Source organism: Alexandromys fortis, unplaced genomic scaffold (assembly GCF_014885135.2).
Source record: "Alexandromys fortis isolate MF-2015 unplaced genomic scaffold, M_Fortis_MF-2015_v1.1 scaffold_63, whole genome shotgun sequence".
Classification (NCBI taxonomy): domain Eukaryota; kingdom Metazoa; phylum Chordata; class Mammalia; order Rodentia; family Cricetidae; genus Alexandromys; species Alexandromys fortis.
Window position 1 is genome coordinate 6,100,497 of NW_026067953.1, and position 27,404 is coordinate 6,127,900.

General features: G+C 46.5%; 1 protein-coding gene across 4 annotated transcripts in view; it reads right to left on the reverse strand.

Moving 5' to 3' along the window:
* The window catches only part of Ttc7b (tetratricopeptide repeat domain 7B), a 213,169-nt gene that overhangs the window by 34,823 nt on the left and 150,942 nt on the right, over positions 1-27,404 (reverse strand). For 2 of the 4 annotated variants that reach the window (XM_050151527.1, XM_050151529.1), the window contains 4 exons: positions 21,990-22,106; positions 14,810-14,907; positions 8,062-8,112; positions 828-968 (listed from right to left, as the gene is read on the reverse strand). In XM_050151527.1, the coding sequence (XP_050007484.1) occupies positions 828-968; positions 8,062-8,112; positions 14,810-14,907; positions 21,990-22,106 (407 nt within the window). Of the gene's footprint in view, positions 1-827; positions 969-8,061; positions 8,113-10,742; positions 10,905-14,809; positions 14,908-21,989; positions 22,107-27,404 lie in introns of all 4 variants that reach the window. The other 2 variants (XM_050151530.1, XM_050151528.1) reach the window with 2 other exon arrangements.

Here is a 27,404-nt window from a genome sequence, read left to right on the forward strand (position 1 = left end):
ACGTTCCCTGGCAGTGATGAGCCCAAGAAGGGTCCACCGGGGTCATGCAGATAAAGGGGTAAAACTTGAGAGAAAGGTTACTTTTTGCAGAAATAGAAATATGCATATACACTGACAGTCATCACTTGGGAGCTCGCTGGGGGTAGCCTTGTGCAGCTAGCTACTGCCATATGAAACCAGGGCATAAGGGATTATACTTCCTCAGGGGGCAGTTTCCAGAATAGGGGCTGCTGCAGGCTACCAGGCCTGTCTTTGGAGGGAAAGGGGACACCAAACATATTGCTCTGCCCTGGCTTCTTTAGAGGCATCTGTGCCACCAACACTTCCTATGCCACTGCTGGAGACTCAGAGAGTGGACGTGAGATGTGCTAAAGCATTGTGTTCCTTGGCCCTTGGAGATGGGTGCTATCCTAATCCTACCATGCAAACAGAGGCGGAGAGGTAGGGCAGGGTTGGATTCTCCTCTGTCACCTATAAAGACAGCATGAGGTGCAAAATACTGGCCCTTCTATAGTGTAACAAACCCCAACCTGTAAATTCCTCAGGGGTCCTCAGTCCAATTTTCTACTGAATGCCTATTCTGTATCAACTGTAGTCACTGAGGAAGAATGAGGAGATGTATGGTAGCTCATGGCCCCGGTACAGATACAATATCAGTTTGGTGCTTGGTCACAAAAGCTTTAAGTTCTCCTAAAGGCTGGGGGGTTCTGGGCTAAACAGTTGACTGCACCTGCAGAATCCAACAGTCTTAGGATCAGCAGCAGGTTGTGAGAAAGGATGGGTAGATGAAGAGGCCCGTGGGGCCAATGGCTAAGTAAGAGCAGTACCTGCATGGAGCCAGATCTGTGCCAGCGTCATCCAGGGATGCAGCGGGCCCTGCTTGGGGGCACTGCTCTGCAGAGATGAGGCCACTTCTGACAGTGCTTGCTCCACTCTTGAGGCTGCTACGGATGTGGCATGGACAGAGCCTGTGGGAGGTTTCAAGACTATGTTAGGTGTTAAAGTGGGGGACCACAAACTATATATCTAACCAACGACCCCCTCCCAAACACAGACATGAGTATGAACATACACACACCCTTTCCCCAGGATGCAAGTTACTGTTCTTAAAGAAATGGGGGGGGCAACCATGATGGCCTAGTACCTTAGTTTCCCCTCTGTCTAGCTGACCCTTTAGTCCACACACAGGGCACATGCTATGCTAAGCACTCTCCAGGAGCTCAGTCGGGCATGTGAGTGCTGGGGCAGGAGGGGAGTGCAGCTTGACACACAACAGGGACCCAAGATTAACAAACAGCATGAGGGATGGAGTACAACGGCATGATACAAAGCACCCTGTTCTTAGGGCCTAACCAGCAGCAGGGAAAGGCCATGCTTCTTTCCTGGTATAGCATCTGGAATAGACAGCTGGCCATTCTCAAGACAGCCCAACTTCCTTAAAGACATGAGCAACACCATGGATGGAGAATCAAACTCTATGACTTGACTAAACACCGAGAGAGTACACGCTTGCTTTGTACACAGCATTGCCTGTTGTTAAGGCTGACACCGGAGTGGAGGAGGATGGCCTGGATGCTCGGGCTTCGAACACACACCTATTTCCTAAAACCTGCTTTCCTGAAAGGCTATTGGACACATGTACCAGGAAAAGGCATAGGTATGGTGCATGAACCAAAAATGGAATGGGGGCCTGATGACTAGAGCCTACAGCCTGAAGAGGAGCTTGTGCCTCACATCTTCCCAACACTCAGTCACGGCTCAGAACTGAGAGGAAGGTTCTGTTATTTCAATTTAGAACCACTCATATATATATATAATAGTATATATAAATATATACACAACATTATTAATTTATCACTTATCAGGAAGTTTAGCATGGAGACAAATATTACAACATTGTTAGTGGTAACAACTATGAATTCAACATTTACAACAGTGAAAAACCATGTAAAAATAAATGCTCAAGATAGAAAACAATCAAGTTCACCATATACTGGGTAATACAAAATTGTGAATATAAAAAATATCTCAGTTGGGCTTTGGGATGAGCTATTACTTAGTCACATCAGAGGCTTGGTAAGCTAGCATGGTGTTTCATGCCTCTAATCCCAGAACTCAAGAAGCTGAGACAGTACTGTGAGTTTAAGTCTAGCCTAGGCTAAGTAGTAAGACGATCTCAAAAACCAAAAACAAGACAAAAAGGAGATGTCACAGCAACAACTGGTCATCCATATTATTTCACTGCTTCAACGAGGTAGAAAGGTGGGTTCTTCTAAGTGCGTTCAGATTTTTGATGGGAGTTTGGTGGACAGAATCCAAAAATCTATGGAAGGAAAGCCATTCTACCATCCATGGATAAACCCTGACCAGACAGGCTCTGGAAGGTTCTGGAGGGGACACCAGCCCCAGGAGCCCTCAAGGTTCTCCAGAGAAAGCTGCTGCCCAAGAGTAGGGAAACTGATGACATGATGATACTTCACAGGGGAAAGCCATGAAGCCCAGCCAAGGATCTATGCTACTTTACACAAAATATGCTGTAACTTTTATGTGTGTGAACACGTTCATGTGTGTGTTGGTGCATATGCACATGTGTAAGTGAGTGTGCAATGCCAGGGGACACCTTGTGTTTTGAGATAGAGTCTCTCACTGGCTTGGAGGTCTCTGGAAGAAGTCCTCAGAGCCCCTTCAGAGGCTAGAAAATCATGAAGCCCCCAAAGATATTTACTGGGCTTTGTCTACTGATACTGCACACTAGGAACTAAAATATGCTCAACATGTTCACTTATTTAATTATTTAAAGATAATAATGCACTATGGCTATAGAAAAATGGTACAAACTTTGTCCCACAATCTATAGATCCCTTGCTAAAGATCTGTGGCTTTTGGAGGAGCTAATGTTGATTTTTTTTTGTTTTTTGCTCAAGAAAGGAACTACATGGTTCTTACTAAACTTCTGCCCAAATTATTTTTCTCTGCAATATCTATAACATGACAGAATTTATTAATGTTTAGTGTAATAATAATCCATGATGATGGCGATAGTGGTGCTGATGGCATTGATGGCAGAGGCGGTGATCAGTTTTACAGAACAGGTTCCCTTTTAGGCTCCGTGGATAGCCTTTTGCACTGTTCAAGTGACAGAATTGAGACTTGATGTGTCATGTGACTACCCAGTGCTATACAGCCAGTTGGTGGTAAAACCAGGATGCAAACACAGTCTGATTTTAATCCCAACCTCCACCTCCAGCCAATAAGGGCCCCTCCTGCAGGAAGGCTGCAGACAGCCTCCTACTGTCCCTCAGTAAAAGAAGTCTCGGGTCCTCAACTTCTACACGAGTGTCATTATCACTGTGCAGACAACAAGCTTCAAAGTAGACGCACTGGCCTGCCTTACTTGACTGTGTGGCTTGCAAGACAGCAAGGTGTCTTCTGTTCAGACTTTTTCAAAGTCATTACAGCCCAGCCTAGGTACTGGGTAGGTGTTTGTAGAATCAATAAGAGTAGTGTGGACAAGCATATTTCTTTATCACATTCAGGTGAGATTGTGTGTGTTCAACGTGGTATGGCCGCAGAAGATACACGTCGGTGTGCTCCGTTCTTCCTAACAATGGTAAAAGGCTCTAACCGTCACTGCTTCCAAGGGCTTTTTCAGTGTATCCGTCACATTTCTAGAGGTCCAGAATTAAGGACTGATGTCATTTAGTGACTCTCTCCCTCTAATGCCACTAAACCACTGAAGAGAGGGGATGGAGATGGTGATCAGGAATCTCTGTTTAGTCAACTCCTTGTAACATGTATCACATGGGTAGAAAGCCTTGCTCTGATGAACTACAGATATTAGGGAATCCAGAGGCTTTTAATAGCAGGTAACAAACAATAGAGGCCAAAGTACACAACAGTTAGCATCTACTGTTCTTTGCAATGACATAATAAGTAAGTCCTCCACTGGGTTGGAATGTGGAGGAACAGCTAACAGTATAGCCAAACAGCAGCCAGGTTATTGTTGAGTGGAACTGAAATGGTGAGGGCACACAGTCGGAAATGCTGGTGCTCAGCCAACTGTTTTTAAGGAGCTCCTCTTTTCTCACCAAAGCAAATGCACACTGTGCGTGACCCAGGGGAAAATAGAGCAGAGTCTTGGAAAAGGAATCCGAAGGAAGACTAAAGGACATATTTCCAACTTGAAATCCAAGACTCTGGAGAGATGTTTCCAAATCATCAGGTTCAACAGATGAGCCAGGCAACATGCCCAGCCGCTCACATCTCTTACTTATCACACTAACTTGAGACGCGCTTATCACTGCTGGAACCCAGGGCGTGCAGGGCTGTGTGCTGCAGCTGCCGTGCCCTGCCAAGGAGATAAAGCTTCCCTTCCCTGAGGACACGGTGGCTGGAAAAAGCTACTGCAGGATCAGCTCAACTGGAACGTATGGAGGCAGGAGAGACAATGCCCTAAAATCTTGCTCAAGGTTTATGAGCTCACTGCTCAAATGGTCCAAAGGGATCAGATGCCTTGAAACGAGGCAACCTGCATTTCCTTGGCCCATGCATTTTGTCACCCTCTGCCCTGAAAGGCTGTCTGGGACACCTGATGAAAAGGCTAAGTGCCATCTGAAGAACTGTTCTGGTTCCTAACCTAGGGTTTCTTTAGGTTCTGTGGGTCCACCCTGAGATAGAGATCAAGGACAAGGGTGTAAAAACCTCAGACAGACCCAGGCTCTGAAGTCCTCCTGAGCTTTCCTATCAGAAGCCTTGCCATAAGTAGGACACTGGCAATGGCTGGCTTCAGTGGCTTTTCAGCCGAAGCCTTGGCCAAGCTCCTTTGCACCTATGGAAAGAGATGCCTGCGTTGATTTCAATGTGACAACTACATATGAGGTCTTCTTAGCCACTAGAGTTCATCATTCAAAGGGACCCTAGAGGTAACAATTTTGCTAGGTGATATTGGGAGGCTTACTTAGGTGTGGTCACCCTGCACTTTTCACAAATCTGGGCCCCTCTCTTTGGCTGACTGTCTGGTGGGACCGGACAAGTGGCTGTAGATGGAAGAACTCTGCAATTCCTTTGTCCTCTCGTGTCTTCTCAGCATGGAGAAGGTGAAACCTTGTCTGTCTAGTGACCTAGTGCTTATTCCCAGAGCTAGGAACAATGGACAGTAATCACGCCGTGTGTGAGAAACATCCTTTACCAAGAGAGACAGCAGTAGACACACAGGACACATGCTGGCCAGGATTTGGGCAGCTCTTTGTGCCCTGGCCCTGGAGGATTAACTGGGTTACGTCATATGATGAACGTGGGAGAGGGATGGAGCATGTGGCCGCCACACCCCTCTCATCACCCACATTCTTTCTGCCTGCTGCTCCTGCAGCCCATACCTGCCTTCCTCACGTCTTTTCTGGAAAGAACCCAAGCCAGCCACTCAGGTGTCTGGTGTGTAGCCCCCCGGCTGATGGAGCTCGGGGCTCATTTCCCTCTGCTCCCTAAGGAGTCAGGGCCGTCAGTCAAAGGACTTTATTCAGTGCCCATCGCCTAGAAGCTGTGCCCCTAAACCAAAGCAGAAAGCGATCCTGTTTTTTTGTTTACCCCTAAAGACCCTGAGTTCTTAACAGCAATCGGAATGACTGAGCATTCTGCCAGTCCGCCTGTTTAAGTCATTCTCATTGTAACAGGAAAAGCCTGTCTCTTAAGACAGGCTTGGAAGTGCATTGGCCCGACACTGCAGAGTCCACAGGCAGCCGTGGCCTCGTGTCCACACCTGCCTCCTCCACATCAGCACATTCGCAAGGGATAGCCACAGCTCTCAATTTTTGGAGGAAAAAGAGATGAGAGAGGCCACACACATTTCACCCACCGAATCAGGCCTATTATCTGTACATTTGCTTTACATGAAAAGTTTGGTTCTCTTCCCATAGTCCCTGGGACTTAAGATTGGCCTGCCTGCCTTTTCTGAGGCAGTGACTCTCCCATGGGTTACTATACATCTTCCTTATCTGTGAACATCACCATCGCCCCTCTCTGGGACATGTCTATCAGTGCTGCTGCAAGGCCAGGGCCACAGCAGCGCAGTGGACAACTGCCGCCTCCACTGGGTTCCTCTAACAAACCTAGGCCACTGTTCCCAGGAGAACTTCCATTTTACCCCGAGTGAAGAACAGACTAGGATGGCCACACCCACAGCTCCAAGATGAATCAGTTTTCCAGCCACTTAACAGGGTTCAATCAGTTAACACACAAAATGTCTTCTCCTAAGAAGGAGAAGTTCTTTCTCGGGGAAAGCTTGGAGCAGGAGCCCACAAGGCAGGGAGAGACAGGGCTATGTCATCTCCAGGGGGCATGCGTGGCTGAAGCAGTAGAGCCAAGGCTGGTGGGCATGAAGCATGAAGGGAAGCCATTCACAAGCATGCAGGGGGATGCCAGCTGTCAGGGTGTTCCACATGGGCGGCTCTGGCTGGAGACAGTACCTTCTAGAGGACTACAGCGGACAGAAGTTTCCTCAGAGGCCACTGAGTGCCCTCTGCCTGGGAAGGCTGTTCTGAGCCTGGCATGGTTACTCGTGACTGTAGCGCCATTGGGAACACCTGCCAGGCTCGGTGTTGCCTGTCTGGACACCCACTTCTCTACTGACTTGCCAATTGCTTATAATCCCATTCAGCCTTGTTTAGAGAAAGGTACCACAGAATTAAGGATAATTATGTTAAATCAATATTGACTATCTATTAATATTAATTATGTTAACTTAATAAATAGCAAAGAAAAGTTGTATTTGAAAAAGATTGTTTCTATCAGGTAAACTTCTCAAAAGTAGTAGGGTTATCACTAATGTTTTCATACATATTTTTTTTTCAAGAACTCTAATAACAAGAAACAAGAGGGTAAAATATGCCACTGGACGACTGACTTTCAGATTGCGATATTCATTAGCGTCTGAGGGTATATCATTATCACCAGTCAGGATGGAAAGTAAAAGCCCACTTCTCTCTTGCTCGCTGTCTCTGTCTCCCGCGTTGTTTTGTTTCTCCTCCTCCTCTCCAGGGATTTACTCTCAAACAGAGCTGCACCCTTCCCAGTCAGTCGTGGGAAGGTCGGAGCCAAGAGCCCCGGGCATCCTTGTTTATTTTATTACATGTTTGGAGAGGAGAATGAAACTCCATACACTTTTTCTCCCCGATAACAACTGCTCGAGCCCCTGAGAGCAGGGCCTCTGGGGTTCAGAGGGCAGGGCTGCACGGAGGGAGGCCTGGCTCTCAGCTCACCCAGTCTCCTCCAGACTTGACATCAGGGCGAGTCTCCAGGCACGTGATGGGCCTTAAGCTCTGGATCACGCACTGGCAGACCACACAGGTGCATGTAATCACAGTATTATGTTTACAGTTTTACAGACGAGGAGGAGTCTTCCTCTGCAGAATTGGCTCTTCCCAGAGACTTGGATATATTTTGTGAAAAATATTTAAGTCTTTTTTATAAATGTAACACGTATCAAATGAAGCAATAAGACTGTTGAAGGTTTTAATCTAGTCTAGTTTTTAAAAACTCAGATTTTTTTTTTTTTAAACTTTCTCAGAGAAGCTTAGTGTTAAAGGGGCCTGGTGGTAAAATTTTTGTGGTGAGTTTTAATGTGATGAAAATGCCAAAGTGCACCTGTTTCCTATTTTGGATTGCTGTGTGTGTGTGTGTGTGTGTGTGTGTGTGTGTGTGTGTGTGTGTGTAATAGATGACACATGTTTCCATGACTACTGAGGCCAGGAGAGGGCATCAGAGCCTTTGGAGCCCTCTCTCCAGATCCCCTGCGGAGGGCTGGGAATCTTACCCACCCCATTGTACCAGAGGTACTTCTCATCTAACCTCCTCTGTAGTCCTCAGAGCAGCACTGCCTTGGCTAGGTTATGCCCCGGAGTCTCAGGGAGTGTGCCCCAGGTGGCAGAGCGGGCAAGCAGGTGGCAGTGAGATGATCACACCATCCCAACATTCCCCACATTCAAAAACCACAGCACACATTCAACAGTGGGGGGAGGTGTGACTCTGGAGACCCTCACACGGTTAATAGATTGGAAGGCTACTTACTAACTGAAAAGAGGGAGGGAAAACCATGAAAGTGTGCTTCTGGAGAGTTGCCTTGGGACAACAGATCAAACCAAAAATTAAAACCAAGAAACAGAACAGTTGAAAACTCAAAATTAAAACTAAGAAAGCAAAGAAGGTTCTAATAACCTTCCAACTGTAAGTCTGGCTGGCTAGAATTAGATCCTATTTTTCTACTAGCAATGACTTTTGTTTTAAAGAAAGGCCAATCAGATGTCCCTCTCCACACCGACACGTTCGCCCTGCACATGGAAACTGACCAGTTCATGCCATGTGTTTTGTTTCCAAAGCAGGAAATTCCAAAAGGAAGGGAAAAACAATGAAATCAGCAGGTTTTGGATCTCCTCACACATTAACTCTAACCCTGCGTCCATCAAAGTGCAGGGCTGGGCTAGTTTTCATTGCTAGGAAAGTCAACTGGAATTCTTTACAATTAGACTAAGTATCAGTGGTTTTGTTTCTTAAATTAACAAGTTGCATCTACAAGGAAGAAAGACTCTGGTAACAGCTGGTTACCAGCCAGGCTCTCCCTGAGAAGGGACAGTGTGGTTCATGGCCTCACTCAGAATAACCACAGAGCACTGGTCAGGGCAGTCACATTCAGCAGAAAGCCCAGTGGGTGCTCAACGCTCCGCTAATTAGTTTGATTTGAAGGCACTGGAAGAGCCAGAACTTCAGAAGCAACGCAGGGCTCCCAGGAAGATAAAATCCGGCAGGGTGCAGAAGTTGGTGGGTTTGTTGTGCAAACAGTGGGCAGAGGAAACATACAGCACTATTCTAGAACCACAGGATCTCATTGAAGACAATAAACTCAACAAAAGCCAATGGAAGAGAAAAAAAAACATTTTTTTTTCCTTAAAAAATCAAAGTTGGCAATTACCCCTAGCACTGTATTGAGAAAATGATGCAGGGTAGATAAAAAGATAACAGTTTATAAATATCACCTTTATCTTCGTAGAATTGGGGTTGCCATGAAAGCACAGCTGAGATTTGCCGTATGCAGATGAGGGAGGTGTGAACGGGACTCTGGCTGACCCTTTGTTCTGACCTGTATGGAGGCTTATATAACAGCACCAGGCAATAAAGAGCACACTAGACAAAGTGGCTCTGGCTGGCAGCAGCCCTGTTATGGGCTCTTATTCAGCGTGTAACAGCATTTGGAACAAAGATGAGCCTTATAAATCACAGCCGCAGATTAAACCTGCCGGCTCTGCCGGCAGGAAAGTGAACATGAAGTAAATGAGTGAGGAGAGCAAGGGCAGGCTCTCCCGGGGAGCACCAGATTTAGGTCCCTTTTAAACTTCACCAACCAGTGTGCTTCGTTTTAATATGAGGATTTTTTTCTTTTCTTTTTTAAACTCATGAGTCCCTGAACTTCCTAAAGTAGACCTTCAAAATTTCTGTATTACTTAAAAGCAAGATTAGGCAAAGATGCTGTTCATGATAGAGACCCTGCATCTTCCTCCTTTACAAGCGAAAGCCAGTTTCCAACACCGTCTCTCAAGTGTGCTCTCTGACCTGCTGGCACTGGCCGCAGAGGAGAAGGTTCTGGGAGCAGTGCTCTAACAGCTTTCTGCTCCATGTTGACAGGCAGGCAAATGTCATCTTTAGATTATGGCTTTCACTGTTCTATGCAGTTGGAATTATTTAACTTCTAAACTGAAATGCAGACATATTTTAGGATTAAATTATTTGCAAAATAGTATAGCTTGTCTTTTCTTGTGTGTGTGTGTGCCTATACATGTATGTGAGGATACACGTGTGTGTAAGTGCTTGTGTTTGTCAGGGGCAGAGATAATCTTGGTTTTCTTGTTTTGTGACAGGGTCTCACTAAGGAGCCCTGGCTGGCCCAGAACTTGCTCTGTAGACAAGACTGGCCTCTAGACCTGCCGGCCTCTGCCTCCCAAGAATTAAAGGTGTGCACCACACCCTTAGAGTCATCATTCCAGGCGCCTATCTTATTTTTTTAAGACATGCTCTCACACTGGTTTGGAACTTATCAAATACACTGAGCCTCAGCAATCTGCCTGTCCCTGTCTATCCAGCAAGGGGATTACAGATACACTGTGTCGTGCCCTGCGTCTAGGCAGGTGCTGGGAACCAAACTTAGGTCTTCTTGCTTGTGCCTCAAGTACTTTGTCAACAGTGCCATCTCCTCAGGCCTTGACTTTGCTTTCATACTTTTATGCCTGCTCCAGGAAAGCATAGAGGACCCAGGAACTCAGAGGGACACTCTGGAAAAGCATCACTTATTTATTTATTTATTTTTTTTTGGTTTTTCGAGACAGGGTTTCTCTGTGGCTTTGGAGCCTGTCCTGGAACTAGCTCTGTAGACCAAGATGGTCTTGAACTCACAGAGGTCTGCCTTCCTCTGCCTCCCGAGTGCTGGGATTAAAGGCGTGCGCCACCATTGCCCGGCAGCATCACTTATTTTGCTTGGGACCCCATCTTCTTTTCTTTTCCGGGGAGGTTGGAGTGTGGTCACTATCTGCAGTCTTAGTTTTCCTTCTGTCCCCAACAGTTTTGGATTTTCAAATGAGCAAGATGTTTCCCTGACACATTTGATAGGATTCCCTAGCCAGCTTATCAGTTGGAAGATTATCAGGAAACAACACACCAGGCAAATGAAGGGCATCTAAGAAGAAAGGAAAAACCGTGTTTACAGGGTGAAGGTTCCCGGTGGGGACCTGGGTCACTGAATGAATGAGCAGCAGGGAGCCACACAAAGATGTCAGGTTTGGGATGAGAATGAAGAGGAGAAGACACAAACAGGTGGAGAGGAGACTCGGTTCTTGAGAGAGAAGAGGAGGAGGAGGAGTCTGACACTAAAAAGTGAAAGAGAAAAAAATGAAAGCAAAAAAGAAACCTTTAGAAACACAAAGAAAAAATAAACTAGGTTTTAATATACTCACATAAGCTGCAAAGAAAATGAGGTCATGTCATACAGTCATTCCCCACCTGAACAGGACACAAGTGCTTTTCGAAGAAAACAAATCTGTTTTCCACTGGCCATTTAACTGCTCTGCAACATCACGGAGCAAAAATAACTCCGATTTACCTGGGCACAGATTCAGCAGTGATCCACTGAGAATGGCCCGTCTTTCACCTACAGCGTACAGGACCTTCCGCATGACAATCTTCTCCATTTAACCATCCACAGATTGGGTTTTCTAAGAAGCACTTATATGATGTTCATTTGAAAACTCAAATTTCCCAAGGTGCAGTGGGCTTAATGCAATGACATGTCATGGTCCCAGTCTCGGTGACAATGGGATGTTAAGCTTTTTGGGTGGTCTCTTGTGTTCAGTGATTGGCAAGGAGAAAGGAAGCTTATACTGCAGCTCTCAGCCCTGCCCGGGGGCTGCAACCAGAAACCTTCCTAAACAAAATGCATCAGAATTTCAGATTAAAAACTATTTTGCTTTGGATAGATGTTTGGTAATATCTACCAATGATTAAAGATAACTTTATGATTAAATGATTAAAAACCCCTTGCCCCATATCCTATTTCAAAGGCAAAAGAAAGCAAAATATTTTCCCCTCTTTAGTTCAGAACTTTTTCCAAAGAAAAGACAATGCCTCAGGGCTTCAAAACTGCCACTACATCGATTCCTCCTTTATGCTGGCTGGGGCTACCAATGGGGAAGAGAATTCAGAGGACAACAGAAGGAACTCCATGCTCTGTAACTGGGCTGTTGGAGGACCTCTCTCCTCAGTAAAACTGAACTCACTCTGCCCTGTGCTGGATGTGGCTAGGCCAGGGCTTACATATGTGGCGATCTGCACACTGATAATTTCAGACGTGAAAAACCCTATTTATGTTCATCAAAACCTTCTGGAATTATGAAGACTGAGTCTACACTGTGTAATGTCTAAGAATGTATAATCATGGTTTATGGCTTATACTTTAAAAGTTCTTATTTATATTGTATGATCCATGTATAACTTAGTGATGGGAATTCATTATATTGGTATCTGTAATCTGATACATTTAAATTCTAGAGAAAAACAAAATGTAGACCAACATGGTCTATGGCTTCTCAAGGGAGTCTGTGTATGATGGGGGCTTTTGCTCTGTGCCCCAGAGTGGCAGGATCAAGACAATGGAAGACCGCTATTGCTTTAGCCATGGCCTCTTTTTGATGTCAGCACTGTGTGATTTTGCTTGAGTCAGATGCCCTGGGATTGGAAAACTAGGCATCGGGCATGGACTGAAAACACTGCCACCTGCCAGCTTGGTTTCCCCAGACAAAATCTGATCTTAAAGCCACTCCGGTTAGACTAAGGCCACACTGACCTTCCATTTTCCTTTTCTCTGTAGCCTTTCTTTACTGAACAAGCAAAGCTGCAGTGGAGGTTCAAAATTAGATAGCCTCCACCCGCACATGAGCCAAAAACTCAGGCAAAGGAAGAAAAATGCCCGAGATAGAATCCAGAGTGTAAAACATGGGGTCATGGAGCACTTCAGAGTTCTGAAAGAGAGCAAGGACACTGTCTAGGGATGCACTGGGAGGAGAGGAACCCAGCGGTGGCTGCTCCTGTTAGGGCTGGAGATAAAGTGCATGCGTATTCAGAAGGGGAGCCAGATGTCTACTAGAGATGCTGCTGTCAGGAAACGTGACAGAGGTACGTCATGGGAACCACCATGGAAACCAAGCCTCTCCATGGCACACTTGGAGTAGAATTGCAAATCCTGTTTTCTCTTGAAATAAATAACAATGAGAGGAACAGATAAAGTCTATGGGCAGCTGAGGTAAACAGACCATCCATAAAGGGATATGACTAAGGTAACTGTGCTGCCAGGCGCCTCACAAGGAACCAAACTCAAGAAAATTGGCTTTTGCCAATCAATTAGCCCTTCTAGATGAACCTTCCTAATCCTTCCAACCTATACTCTTGGTTCAGTGTTTTTATGCTCAATGACAGGACTTCCCCTGTGAAGGCCTTTTAGCTCTCTGATCCTGGCCTACTGGTTAGATGATGCCATGTGTAAACAGCCCTGACCCACAGCTAATCAGACAAGAGAGGTCTTGGAGCTTCATTTACGTTCATTTACAAGATAGTACTGGCCTGTGTCTGGGAAGGAGTGGTTTCCACTGCTGTTGGGTAGGGACACACAGGAACCAGAAGCCAAACTCCAAATACTTGGATTTCCCCGGAATAAGGGACCTTTCCAAGGGATCAGCCACATGAGTGGCACCAAGGCAGAGAAGGGAGAAGAAATCATGGGCCATTACACTAGCGAGGGCCATATAGTCCACTTGGACAACACGGCACCTGTAGAAGGCACTCGGGAGAGCCCCAGGAAGATGCTCCCGGAGCAGAAGACAGCAAGAAAAAGGGCCTTATTCATTTTCCGTGGCTCTCTGCTACTGATAAACAGCATTCCAGTTGTGGAACATGGAAGAGAAATTAAGATCCAGGCCAGCTGAAAGGGAAGAGGCCCGAGGGGACGACAACCCTCAGTAGCCACAGCCGCTCTCTGGAATCGGCTTGAATTTCAGCAGTGGCCATAGTTAGTGTCCCTGGCTTTCCTCTCTCCTTGTTCTAGTCTCTCGTCATTTTGACTAGAGCTGGCAGTCTGACCTTTCCTTTCTACAAAGGCCTTAAGGGATGACTGTACCCATAAGGCAGGGCTTTGCCTTGAAGCCTGAGTCCACCCTCAAATGCTGACCAACCTGGGGTGGGCTACTCCAGGAGCTGCTGGTAAACAGTACTTGAACTATCAGGTCACAATTGTGTCATTGCTTGTGCCCAACAATCATTACAACAGGCCTTCGGATGAAATTTCTTAGGCCAACTTTGAATCTGGAGCCTTGGCAGGAATGAGTCAGCAAAAGCTATGAGATGGGTACTGTGGGTACCACTCGGGCTCATTCCACCCACCTAGGGTTGGAATTGCTGGGTATCAGCAGCTGGGATGTGGCACATGGACGGGAAAGAGACCCTGAGGCTTCTGTGAAGTTATCCCATAAAAGATGAAGCAATCCACATAGAGATTAAGGTTCAGTGTCCCTTGTTGGGTGTTGAGGGGAGAAGTGGTGAAAGCTGGCTCTAATGGTGTTCTAGAATTACCACTAAGGCTCGAAACTGAGTGAATTTCATTATGTTTTGTGGGTCTATGGAGTCCCCAGATTGTCAGTGACTGCTACTGGGACTGCCTGCTTGCAGCTATGCAGATTAGGGAGGTGTGCTCACTTTCCTGCACCCAGGGAGCTGTGGGCACATGAACGTGGAGCACACTACCCCCAGAGGTCTTTACCAGCCAAGTCGGAACATTTGCTCAGAGGCAGTAAGTGCTATGGGCCACCATGTGGGGACAGCAGAATTAGCAGTCCAGAAGCCCTGCTACCCAACAGGTCCTCCTGCTGGAAGCTTGTGTGTTTATGTAGGCATCTGACCAGGCTCCATTAGACAGAGCAGAGAGGAGACCTGATGTGCACGGACACCACCCAACTGTAGTTTCAAAGTTTAAGTTCTCAGAGCAAGGGGAAACAGATTTAAGAGTCGATCTGGGCTAATATTCCTTTCCTGACTGGAAAATGAGATTGCAGAAGTTCGCCTCAGTTTAGTGTGCAGCTATTTGCCTGAGGCCTCTTCCCACACTCTCCCCCCCTACCCCTCTTACCCCCCCACCCTACCCTGGGGCCTGACAGTCTGACATGCTCAACTTGGCACTGGCTCCCACCTTCTGCTCTTGATCCCACCCCCTCTGGCCTTTGGTTCTCACCTGTCTCAGGATCGCTGAAGTCTGGCAATGTGATTGTATTAAGCTGTCGTCTGTCTGCGATGGTTCTATCTAAGAGGCTGCTCCCACGTCCAGAGTCACTGCAAAACACACTGTAAATGTCAGTCACCCAAAAGACCAAGATCAAACTGGCAGAGAAAGCTGAAGCCCAGGGGTGGGTAGCTACGTGTGTCTGGATGCTCCTCACATCCTTCCACACTCGGAGGGATCCTGTACCCTTGGCTTCAGTGTTGCGTAACTGTATTCACAGACGCAGCTCCAGTGGTGCCCACAGAGCCTTGCTGCTTTTATTCTTATGTCATATGAGATATGAGAGAAGACCAGGCTAGTGAGATGGCTCGGCGAGTAAAGCACTTGCTGCTCAAGCCTCACGCTCTGAGTTTGATCCCCGGGACCAAGGATGGAAGGAGAGAACAGACTCCTGCATACTGCCTTCTGATGAGCTGCGGTGTCTGCGCACCTGCACGCATGCACATCAAAGAAAGACAGAGAGAAAGACAAGAAAGAAGGGGAAGGAAGGAGGGAGGAAGGCAGGGAGAAAAGGAGGGAGGAAAAAGAGAGGAGCGGGGAGGAGAGGGTAAATCTTTGTCCTCTTAACAGGGAGAGAGTGGCTGGCATTCTATGCGTGACACTTCGGAATAAATTTACCCAGCCCCTAATGCCCTACCTTCCAAGATGTCTTTACCAACCACACTAGAGCTCTGAACTCTGTGGCATGAGAGAATTTACCCACAACATTTTCAAAATGTTCAAGGCCCCATCCAGACCAAGGATATTAAAAATCCTTAGGACAACTGTGATTTCTCAAAACTCTTCTAGCTCCCAGGGCTACTGCACCTGAGGCTTCCTGGTTCCCAGTGTGATCATCACGAATTTGAGTGTGTCTCCAAACCAATCTGAAAGCCCTTACATGGAAAATATTCCTACTTAATACATGAGGAAAGGCGGTGTGAGGTGCTTCAGTGAGCCGGTCACAGCAGAACCGGGGTCCTCTGGCTTTCCCGAAGGCTGGCCAGAAGGGACTTGGGGAAAACAAAGCAGGATTTTGGTGCCTGCCTCTACACAGCCACCCCACCAGCTTCTATTCCAGCACTGTCCCATCTTTCTGACCCCCATTTCTCCAGTTCTGACTACAAATCAGGCTTGGCATCCCTCGCTAGCACTGCCACAGGGAAGCCACCACAGACAGAATGGGGATGAGGCAGTTAAAGGACTTTAGCCCATACAAGTCTAAGACACAATCTATGAAGTAGGTAGAAATTATTATTCTTTTTTCCTATCACGTCTGGAGCACTAGGAGTGAATTTTTTTTCTGTTAAGACATTTGAAATCTACAATAAAGGAACAGTTTCCTTCCTGTGCACAGCTGTGGCTGCTGCTCAGAAGCAGCAAACAAGATTCGTTATGAACCTTAACACAGTTCACAGGCTGCAATTTCCGCGTCCAGAGATGTAGTTAGAGAAACAGGAAGCCGAGGAAACTTCCCTCACTGCAGACTGCCAGCCTGCACTTACTACATCATCCACACAGGCTTGCTGGAAGCTGCACTATTCATTATTTCCACACTGGGAGACAAGACGTCTCCCTTAGCAGAAGACAATGCAAAAGCCTGAGCAGACAACCGTAAAAAATGGACGGACTGCTTCTAACACTGGTCTGTTCGTGTGGTGTTTTCAATATAAACAACCACAAAGGGTTAATGATCTGAATGCTGCAATGGGTCCTCATTCGGGAAGCTTTCAGAAGGCTTTGTCTCAATATGTAATGGACTCTGGAACACATGAGGCCTGCATGGTACAAAGGAAGGATCTACCTGGACATCCAGTGGCTACATGGGGTGTGTGTGGGGGGGTGGGGACTGCAGGATTCCACCTCGCCAAGTTTCAGATCATGAGCTTGGCTGCCATGTGCGATGCGTTGGAAGGACCCAAAAGCTGGGGTCCTGGAGCCCAAACAGCGATCTGGGCTCTTGTCCTGTGTCTGTCACGAATGAATCATCACTTTGGGCAAGGCCACTGTACCTCAGTGACTTCTCTGGCCAGAACATGTAAGGAAAGATTATCTTCCTACACAGAACTGCATAAGGGTGGAAAGTGTGTGCAGATGGAAGAGTTATAAATTCCAGGTCCACACCAAGGGCCAGAAATATAGCTCCTTATAAACACTGCCTGGGTTACTATGTCTGGTGAGTTCCTGGCCTGCTGGTGCAACTATGGAAGGTGGGGGAAGTTAAGGGCTTTCTACTTAAAACATCAGAAATCCCAGTTGCGACCATAGTCACTGGCAATGATACGAGGCCATGTACTTGTATTGGCAGAACAGCGACACTTGGTATATCCCTCAGCCTGTCTTCCATTGCGTCAAAAACTGCACACATGCAGCTAAGCATCATTAAAATTGAGATGCTTTTACTTCCAACTGAGTGTTTTCTTTCTAGATGCGCCCCTCAATCACTTCCCTTTCTCCCTTCGGGACTCTGACTGTTTGGGCACTTCTCACGAACCACTTATCACTTCTCCCTCACTTCTCAGCCTGGCACTCGGGCTGCCAGGAACACCTCCCAGGAAATGAGATGGCAGAAAACCACTCCTGGTTCGGGGTGCTAAGAGGTAGTTTTGGGAGAGAAAATCAGAAGGCTCTCCAAGTCCGCGGTGTATAAGCTGGAAATGTCTACACATACATATGTAATAGTAATTCCAGGGAATTCAGAGTAAACAGTGTTTCGAACTGGAACTTTAAGTTTCTCTTGGAACCCCTTCCCGTCTTCCACAGCTGCAGAGAGGTTAAACAGGAGGTGGTGGGTCAGGAGTGAGAACCATGGAGTTCCCACGGCAGTCTTGCCTCTTTCCAGCTCCTGGAAAAGTGTGTAACAAACAATACATTCTACATCTAAGAGAGTCTGCAGATAGAAACCCACAGCAGGGCGGAAAGGAGAGGCTTCAGTCTTGCTTTGGTCCAGTGTTTCCTCGGTATGTTCCCTTTCCTTCCTTCTGGACTGGTGATGTATATCCTGGGCCATTATATGTGGGAAGCACGTCATCTGCTTTTTGATTTGGATTTTACAGGGGGTTATAGTTAAGAGAGTTATTTGAGTCTCAGAAGACTTTGAATTTTAGACTTTTAAACAGTGTTGAGACTGTAATAGACTATGGGACTTTTGAAGTTGAACTCCATGTATCTTTTTGCCTTATGATATAGGCTATAGGCCTATAGGAGCCAGGGAGTGGAATGTGCTGGTCTGAATCAGAATGGCTCCCATAGGCTCATAGAATTGAATGTTTGGTTGTTAGGGAGTGGCATCAGGGAGAGGGATCAGGAGGTGTGGCCTTGTTGTAGGAAGTGTCAAGGGGGGTGGGCTTTGGGGTTTCAAAAGCCCAAGCGAGGTGGAGGAGTCTCTCTCTTCCTGCTGCTTTGGACCCAGATGCAGAACTCTCAGTTACTTCTCCAGCACCGTGTCTGCCTGCGTGTCTCCATGCTCCCTGCCATGACCATCAACTAAACCTCTGAAACAGCAAGAAAAATAACAATGTTTTCTTTTATAAGAGTTGCTGTGGTCATGGTGGATCTTCACAGCAACAGACGCTGCTTCCCTCTAGCTTTTTGGGTCTGGGTCATGATGATCACACAGGCTCTTGGTGTTTCTGAGCTGCACTTTTTGCAACAGTAAAATGAGCCCGTTGCCACATGGCATTTCCCATGTGATTCAGCTTTTCACAGAAGGAGAGGATGCTCTGAAAAACAAAAAAGCCCTACCAAAATGCTGATGGTTATTAGTGGGGCTGCAGTCAGGAAAACATGCATCTGTATGTGTCAGCTTTGAACCTACTTCTTGGTAAATGATTGAAATAGGAGTTAAGAAGAAAGCAAGCTTCTTCCTATTACGAAGATGTCAACCTATGGCCGTCACAGGGAGAGCTCAGGTGGCAGTAATCAGAAGAGGGGGAGGAGAACGGGTTGTCATTAGCAAGGCAGCCTGCTGTCCCGGAGGGAGCTTTGCTGTCAGACGGCCTTGGGTTTGATGATAGCTCTGTGTATATTTAAGCTGGAAAACTTGGGCCTGTTACACAGTCTCCTTAGCTTCCATTGTTTCCTCTGAAGTAGGAAACAGTAGCTATCTTGCAGGGTGATGCAGGGTCTGAAGGCAGCGCATAAATGGCACAGGAAAATCCTCAGTGAAAGTAATTACTACCACCCCTGGCTGAAGTGCTGTGGTTCAGAATGCTGAGAGGATGGGGACCTTTCTGGTGAGATTCTGTTCAGATTCAGGCTGTTTTGAGTGGCTAAGTCATTATAGAGAATTGAGGGGGCTTTATTCTTTGCTAAGGGAGAGAAGATAAAACCTGAGACATATCCGCATCCTAAATGCAGGAAATATTTCAGACCCAGAACAGGAGAATCTGGGTTCTTGAAATGGCAGCACTTCGAACGTATGCTGGGGAGAATGTCCACCCACTTGGCTCCGAGCAGGAGCTGCGTCCTACAACTGCAGGTGGAGCGCTCTTGGTACACACTGTCCAAGGCTCAGCTCAGCAGTCAGCTTCTATTATGATTTCCCTCAAGCCAAAAGAAAGACGGAAAGAGCTGCTGAGAACATAGTCCAAGGGCTTTTTCAATTTGGCCACTCCTCCACCTCCTCTTAGTGGCCCTGAAGGCCTGTGCTGAGCCTCTAGAAGGATATGCAAGGGCCTGGGGAAGACTGGGAAACCCAGACAGGTGGAGCAAAGGTAGAGGCAAGGGCAGTGGAGTCAGGCAGTTGGCACAAACCCACTTTCTCTGGACAGAAACCAGCTGTTTCCTGTAAAAATCTTTCTGCTTAGTTTTCAGCTTATTTATTTTTAGGAAAGGCTGTCTCTCACACACTTCTTATCACGACCCTGCCTGTGCTAACGTCCGTGCCACCTAAAGACAGCCTGGAGGCTGTTGTCCTATGCTGCTGTATCGAGGGCTTTGAAGTGTGCAGACGCTGGAGAGCAAGCCCTCTTTCTGCAAGCTGCACTCCTTAGCCAGGGGCACTTCTCACCCCAGCTGCCCAAGCATGCTGAAATCTGTGCAATGGTAAGGGCTGCAGAGAAACATTTACGTCCCAAGAAAATGAAGTTGAGACAAACACTCAGGGAGCTCTCTAGTAAAGGGCTGCTCTGTCTCCGCTTCATGCCCAAGGCTTTGGAACAGGTCATCTCCACCCTAGGGCAGGAATGCCTTGCTCTGGCCCTAAGAGATCTTTCAAGGAAAGAAGGGTACGGACACAGCCCAGGCATTTGGTTAGGTATTTTTAAAGGCTTTCCAATTCTGCTATTTTTTTCCTCTGCACATTCAATATTCTTGGTTGTTAAGTGGGAGGAAAAGTGGGGAGGTGGGAGAGGTGTGGAGAACGGAGGGGGATTGGCAAAGAGAAAGCGGAGGGTTTATTTTCTCCTTTCTAAAGGAGGAGCAGGCAAAGAATGGGCTCCACACGGAGGCAACCAGCTGAGGAAGTATCTGCTGTAGGCTGGGTATAGGACAAAGATGCTCCAATCTTGATGGCTAGGCTACTCTAGAACTCATTCAGCAGTCTAGTCTGGTCCTGGACTCTCAGTAATACCCCTGTCTTGGCTTCTCAGAGTTGGAATTACAGTGTGAGCCATCAAAACCTGTCCAACTGAAAAACTTTTGTTAAAAAAAAAAAAGTCAAAGTTACCATTTCCCACTGACACAGTTACTTACAGTCAGCCCTTCTTCTCTGTAGGTCTCTGTAGATCACGACAACTAGCTTGCTTGTCTGCCTCCTATACTCCTGTACCATTGAATGACACCTTGTCTGCCTCCTGATTCTTTAGGGCATACTATAAGTCATCCATACACCTTGCCATGAACTTGAGAAATATCAAGTATTTGCGTCATGGGCAGTCATTGAATCATTAGATAACTCTTTGCTAAATCCCTCTGGCAATGTGTCCCAGACTTGGGGCAACTGGGCTATGGGGTGTTTGCTGCTGGGGTTGCCTGGTGGTTTCTCCCCACATCTTCTGGCACAAAGGGTAGCATCTTTAAGTACCTGTTAACTTAGGTACTACACAGCTCTGAGCGGTAGAAGTTAACTCGTAGAAACTATTATGACAAATTTATCTATGGGGTATACAATTGATTTCTACCCTGTGGAAAAGACAGTCCCACAATACATATTCCATCATCTTATATGATACTATGTTTTTTGTAACTATGTATATTTGTAAATTCATTTCAGCATTTCTGTCTATGCACATATTCATATTCTTCTTTGAATGGATCTTAACTTGTACTAGCTCCTTCACATATGAATAAAGTTAATAAAATCTTTAATGCATGTTTATTTTATATTTGTATGAATCATAATTTTAACTTCTTCAAAATTATTTTTAACTATGTTCACAGTGACTTCCCGTCTTAACAGGATGCAGTCTGCTGTTGACACAGACCCCTTAAGTATTATAGGAAATGTTTTGAGTGTGTCACTGATCAATCTATACATCAGTTTCTAGAGAGATGGTATTTATCACAGGCGGGAGAGATAAAGCTTTTGTGAATGACTTTTACGAGTCACCCATGGGTCATTATGGGGTGGGAGAAGGGAGGACAGAGGAACAAATGAAACCCATGACTTCGAGGCTCCATCAACCATGGAGAAGCATGAAGCTCCATGTGGTGGTTGAGAGAAAATGGCCCCCACAGGTCCAAAGGGAGTGGCACCATTAGGAGGTGTGGCCTTGCTGATGTGAGGCCTTGTTGGAAGAAGTGTGTCACTGGGGTGGGCTGTGAGGTCTTAGATGCTCAAGCCAGACCTAGTGGCTCACTCTCTCTTCCTGCTGCCTGCTGATTCATTCAGATGTACAACTCTCAGCTCCTTCTCCATCACCATGTCTGCCTGTGCACTGCCATGCTCCCTGCCATGACAGTAACGGACTAAACCTCTGAACTGTAAGCCAGCCCCAATTAAATGTTTTCCTTTATAAGAGTTGCCATGGTCATGGTGTCTCTTCACAGCAATAGAACCCTCACTAAGACTTCATCATTATTATCGACCATGTGGACACTGGTGTACAGGGGAGTGACAGAGTTAATGCCAGATAAATGCCCATAGGAGATGGCTCTGATTTGCAGATATCCATGCAAACTCGACACAAAACAGGCAGTGCTGGTCTCTTACCTCGGATTGGTGAGGTTGTAGCAGGATTTCCATATCTGTAACATGTGCTTACAGGTGAGCAGCGCCTCATCTGGGCCCCGGCAGAGTGACTCCAACTTCACTTTGGAAAACAGTAGTCTACAGTGAGAAAAGAGAAGACACACAGCTAAGCCAGAGGCCTACCTCTCAAATCACATGAGGAGTGGTCTCATCCTAGAGCAGGGGGCAACTGCATACATTTTTTTAAAAAATATTTATTTATTAATTATGCATACAATGTTCTGTCTGTGTGTATGCCTGCAGGCCAGAAGAGGACACCAGACCCCATTACAGATGGTTGTGAACCACCATGTGGTTGCTGGGAATTGAACTCAGGACCTTTGGAAGAGCAGGCAATGCTCTTAACCTCTGAGCCATCTCTCCAGCCCCAACTGCATACATTTTAATTTTTATTGAAAATAGATTTTTTTCCTCATACAATATATTCTGATCACAGTTTCCCCTCCTCCAGCTCCTCCCAGATCCCACCCACCCAAATCCACTTCTCATTAGAAAACAAAAAAGTATCTAAAATAATAACAACAAAATAAAACAAAAACAAATGAGAATAGAGAGAACAAACTAATGGAAAAAAGAGCCAAAGTACAAGAAACGGATATAGATGCAGAGACACATACTACGGCACACACAAAATCCCATTAAATGCACAAAATTGGAAACTATAATATATAAGCAAAATACCTATAAAAATGCCAAAAGTAATATGAGACAAAAATCTTTTAAAGATACAGTTGAGTTAGTTAATTTTGTGTTGGCCGTCTACTGCTGGGCATGGAGCCCGCCCCTAAGTGTGGTTTATGTACACAGATAGACTTCCTTGGAGACACTAATTTTCCCTTTGTGAGTGGTTCTCAACTGGGCATAGTTCATGGGTTAGGCATCAGGCTGTGCCCATGTCCCCTTCAACATCAGGACCCAATGTGGCTTAGGCCTGGGTAGGCCCTGAACTGCACTTGTCTTAGAATGGGCCATCCAGCACCTGCAGGGTCTAGGGGAGGTAGCAGCTGCAGAGTCAAGGACTCTTAAACTCGCTGCTCAACCTGTGGCTTTGTGAAGGTCTCGCCATGGAGGCACAAGTGTGACAAAGTGTGTGGGGAGGTTAAAAGCACTGGAGTGGCCAATTTTATCCAGAACACAGAGATTTTATTAAAAGCATGCTTTTTAGAACTGATCCAATTTATTTATGAAACTTCAGAAATTCATTAAAAGTGAACCTTGGTTTATTTATAAGATTACACAGGAGATATGACTCAGTTGATATAAATATCTGCAGAGAGCCCTCCAGAAGAATGCTCAGCCTCTCGGAGGCTTTGAAAGCTTACATAGCTGGGCATGGTAATCCATGCGTGTAATCACAGCATGCAGAAAACTGAGGCAGGGGGATTACTGTTAGCTTCTATACACTGAGTTGCAGGTCAATCTGAGCTATGGAATACCCTGTTTTTAAAAAAGGCTTCCTGAAGTCACATAGGCAAGAGGACCATGGTGCAGGCTTCCTCTTGTGTCCTGCCTAGCCCGGCTATTTAGTGCCAAGACTTCTGGACTTTGAGTCCCTCACAATCATGAAAGCATCTCCTTATTCCTGACGTCACCCATGGCTTCAGCCTCCATCTAGTGTGCTAAGCTGAGGGATTTCCCTTCTTTAGACCCTCAGACTTAGCCTTCTCCAAACTTCTCTCCGTAGACATCAGACCATGACTGCAGACCACAGCTCTCCCGATCTCTGGACTCTCACTGCTGTCCTTGGAAAGGTTCTGGCACAGACAGATTTTCCTTGCTCCTCCTTCAGCTCTCAGAAACCTACTTTAGACTCATCTAATGTTTGCACTTAGTCCCAGCTAGAGAAAGAGCCAGCACTCCTTGTTACCTCCAACAGTGGGCCACACTCGCTTTGTTAGCCCTTCGAAGTGCTCACGGCACTACCCAGCCACGTGCCACACACCCTTCACTTCCCTGGAGCTGACCGGCTGCTGCGTCTCCCTCAGCTGTGCACGCTGGATCCTAACCCCTGGCACTTACCCGCTCTCTGGTTTTCTACAGTTCAGCTAAATTGACCTTATCACATAAGTCTTTTTTACTTATCTTCTGTACTTGGCACATACTATACTAGCTGTAGTTTGCTAATAAAGACAGGAGGTGACAGCTGCAGACTGCTAAGGCCTCCTGTGTGGCACTTAAAGACATGGGTATTGTCGTCTCTGTAATCACCTTTCTAGGTAGGTAGTAGTTATTTTGCCCCAACAAATGGGGCCATTGGAGGTGATTTTCTATGTGAGTCCTCACTCCCCTATCTGTGAACTCCCCCTCCACACTGCCTGCGACTGTGCTCTGCTTGTTGGGCCTGCATCACATCTGCTCACCAATGGCTGTCTCTGCAGCCTATGGGAGATCATGCACTTCAAGTGGTATAAATGTGATACAGGAGAGTTCTTCAGCCACTTGTGATATAATCTCCACCTTCATGGTAACCAGAGTGAAGTCCCTGCCGGTGAAAGATGGGACAGGGGCAGCCTTCCCCCAGCACCACCAAACTCGGCTCTGCCACGCTCTCCCAACAGAGCACTGAAAGCCTGGGGGTGCTTGCTGGTGGCTCCCAGGGAAGGGTTAGGTCTCAAGCTTCCTCCTCAAGCCTTGGTTTGCAGTACAGAATCTGGGCTGAGACAGCCATGGGCCAGGTGATGAGAAGGTTGTGGTCCCTGACCTATAAGCAGTGGGTACAAAGAGGAAGGCCAGATGCAAGCATGGGGTTTGGCTTTGATCCATGACATCTGAAGAGATGAAAATTCCCTTGAAACCTAGTAGGTCCACCTATAGACTGGCAGCCATTCAGGGGGTCTCAAGAGTTTTTAAGAAGAACCAAAAGCTAACTCCTGCTGAAGCTTCATGAGTTGAGAATGTGCCAGCAGTAACTTCTACCCAGATCCAACATGTTAGGAGGAAAGGAGCAGCTTTTGACTGGTCCCTTGTCAGTCTCCAGCAGAGACCACGTGGAGGCCCATGGGATCTTCTAAGTGAGGGTGACTGCCGAGCACGGTGGCCAGGAGAGCGTTCTCCTAGGACTGTGAAGTCTACTGTAGGTGGCTGGGTTCTTGGGTAGGGTCTTACGGCTTGGCCAGGTACATAGAAAGGCCTGGGAGTAGGTGAGGATGTTTCCTTGCTCAGCAGCAATTAGCCATGACTCCTTCTACTGTCCCCAAGTACAAATGCCAGAGTGCATCTTGCAGCCTTGGCTTGAGGGAACACTTCTGTGAAGGTTTCCTGGCTGGGAAAAGAACTTCTAATTAACATGAAATAACAGCTTTCAAACACTTGACTCAGGATATGGAGCTGAAAAGGTGTGGGTTGGATTTAAGAGAACTAGACAGGAAGAACAATAACGGAACTGTAACACACGTGACGAGAAAGGCACGGGGAGGGAGGGAAGGGAACAGCAGGAAAGAACCTGGCAGAGGGAAGAGCCAGGGAGCCAAGAACACAGGCAGCTAGCCCGTGCACAGGCCTGTGAGCACACGGGCTGGCTATGAGCACACAGGAAGAGCAGGGAGAGATGACACCGCCTCTTCACCCTCTTCCTGTACTCCAGTGGCTTTGTAAGGCAGGAAAGAGTTGAACACAGACCCTGTGCTTGTCATCTCTCCGGAAACCTGCTTGAACGTCTTAAGGCTGCTGAAAACATCTGGCGGGAAGCAAGCAATGCTGGCACAGAAACACAGACTACACAATGCCTGGCATTAGTTTGATGCTGCTAAATCCAAAGATATTATAAATTCAATTCACCGTGGAAATCCCAAGGCAAGGAAAACAAAACAAGTGACGAAATAGCTTAGGACAAACCAGTGTAGGATAGAGTACACGCCTGTTTGCCCGAGGCAGTGAGCACAAGAGGGGAACACGGGTAAGAACAGGCAGGCCGTGTCATCAAGAACAGCCATGACTTAACATCAGAAGTCACAGACTTCCTAGACTTGGTTCAAAGTTCAATAATCTTATTTAAAACATTTTTTTCAGAGAGAGACCCACTGAAAATGTAGTAAAATTAATGAAGACCAGAACATGCTAAAACACCAATTCAATTCTATGATGGTTAATTTCAACTTGACAGGATCTAGAATCACCTACAAGACAAATCTCAGCAGGTCTGTGAGGGCATTTCTAGATTGGTTTAGCTGTGTGTGTTATGGATGTGAAGACTTGATGTGGGAGTCTCCTCTTTGTGCCGTGATTCCCATTAATGAATAAAGAAACTGCCTCGGACTGTTAATAGAACTTAGGTAGGTGGAGAAAACTAAGCTGAATGCTGGGAGAAAGAAGGGTGGAGTCAGAGAAGCCATGGGTCCTCCAACCTGAGACAGACACCGGTTAGAATCTTTGCCGGTAAGCCACTGCCACATGGCGATATACAAATTAATAGAAATGGGTTAAATTAATATAAGAGTTAGATAAGAATAAAAAGCTAGAGCTAGTGGGCCAAGCAGTGTTTTAATTAATACAATTTCTGTGTGGTTATTTTGGAGCTAAGCAGCCGGGTGGCCGGCACCAACAAGCGGGCCCTCCTCCTGTTACAAAGACCCATTCTAAATTTGGGGAGCTATCCTGTAAGCTGGGGTTCCTTATCTGAATAAAACAGGGAAAGCAAGTGGAGAATGATCGCCTGTCAGGGGATTCTGGTTTGAGTGCAAACCGACCAGCACTTCTAGCTCCTGCCACCACGGTTCCTGCTTTCTCTTCATTATCTGCGTCTTCCCTCGTTTTTGGTGGCTGGTGCGGTTCATAACAGGGTTTCTCTGTGTAGCCCTGGCTGTCCTGGAACTCGCTCTGTAGACCAGGCTGGCCTTGAGCTCACAGAGATCCGCCTTTTGTATCTTTCCTTAAACTGTTTTCTGTCAAGCACTCTGGCTACAATAAGGAGGAAAGTAACTAATATGGACGTCATTACTAACTATTAAAATCCGAATCCTCTACAATGCCTGTTGTGTTTGGCTCTTGCCCATCATCTGTAACCCAACTCAAGCCACGGCCAACTCTTCCCTCACTTACTAGTCCTCATGCTTCTGGGTCTGTTGTTTGAAATGTCCTTGAAGCCATGTGTTCTGGCCTCTCAAGCACTACTGATCCTGCAGAGTGTATGCCAAACAACACCTATTCAGCCCTCAAGAACGGGAGTAACCCCCATCCAATGACAACACAATTGCCAAACCACAAGAGTTCACAACTGCAGGATAACAAATTATAAGCCAGGAAACATATGTTTCCAAGACAAGTGAAATAATAACAATAGCAGCAGCCGAGAGACACTTGAAATATTTAATCACCGATTCCACAGCAGCCCTACAAATTAGGAAGAGAGTTAATCTGCCCAAATTCACGTCACAGACA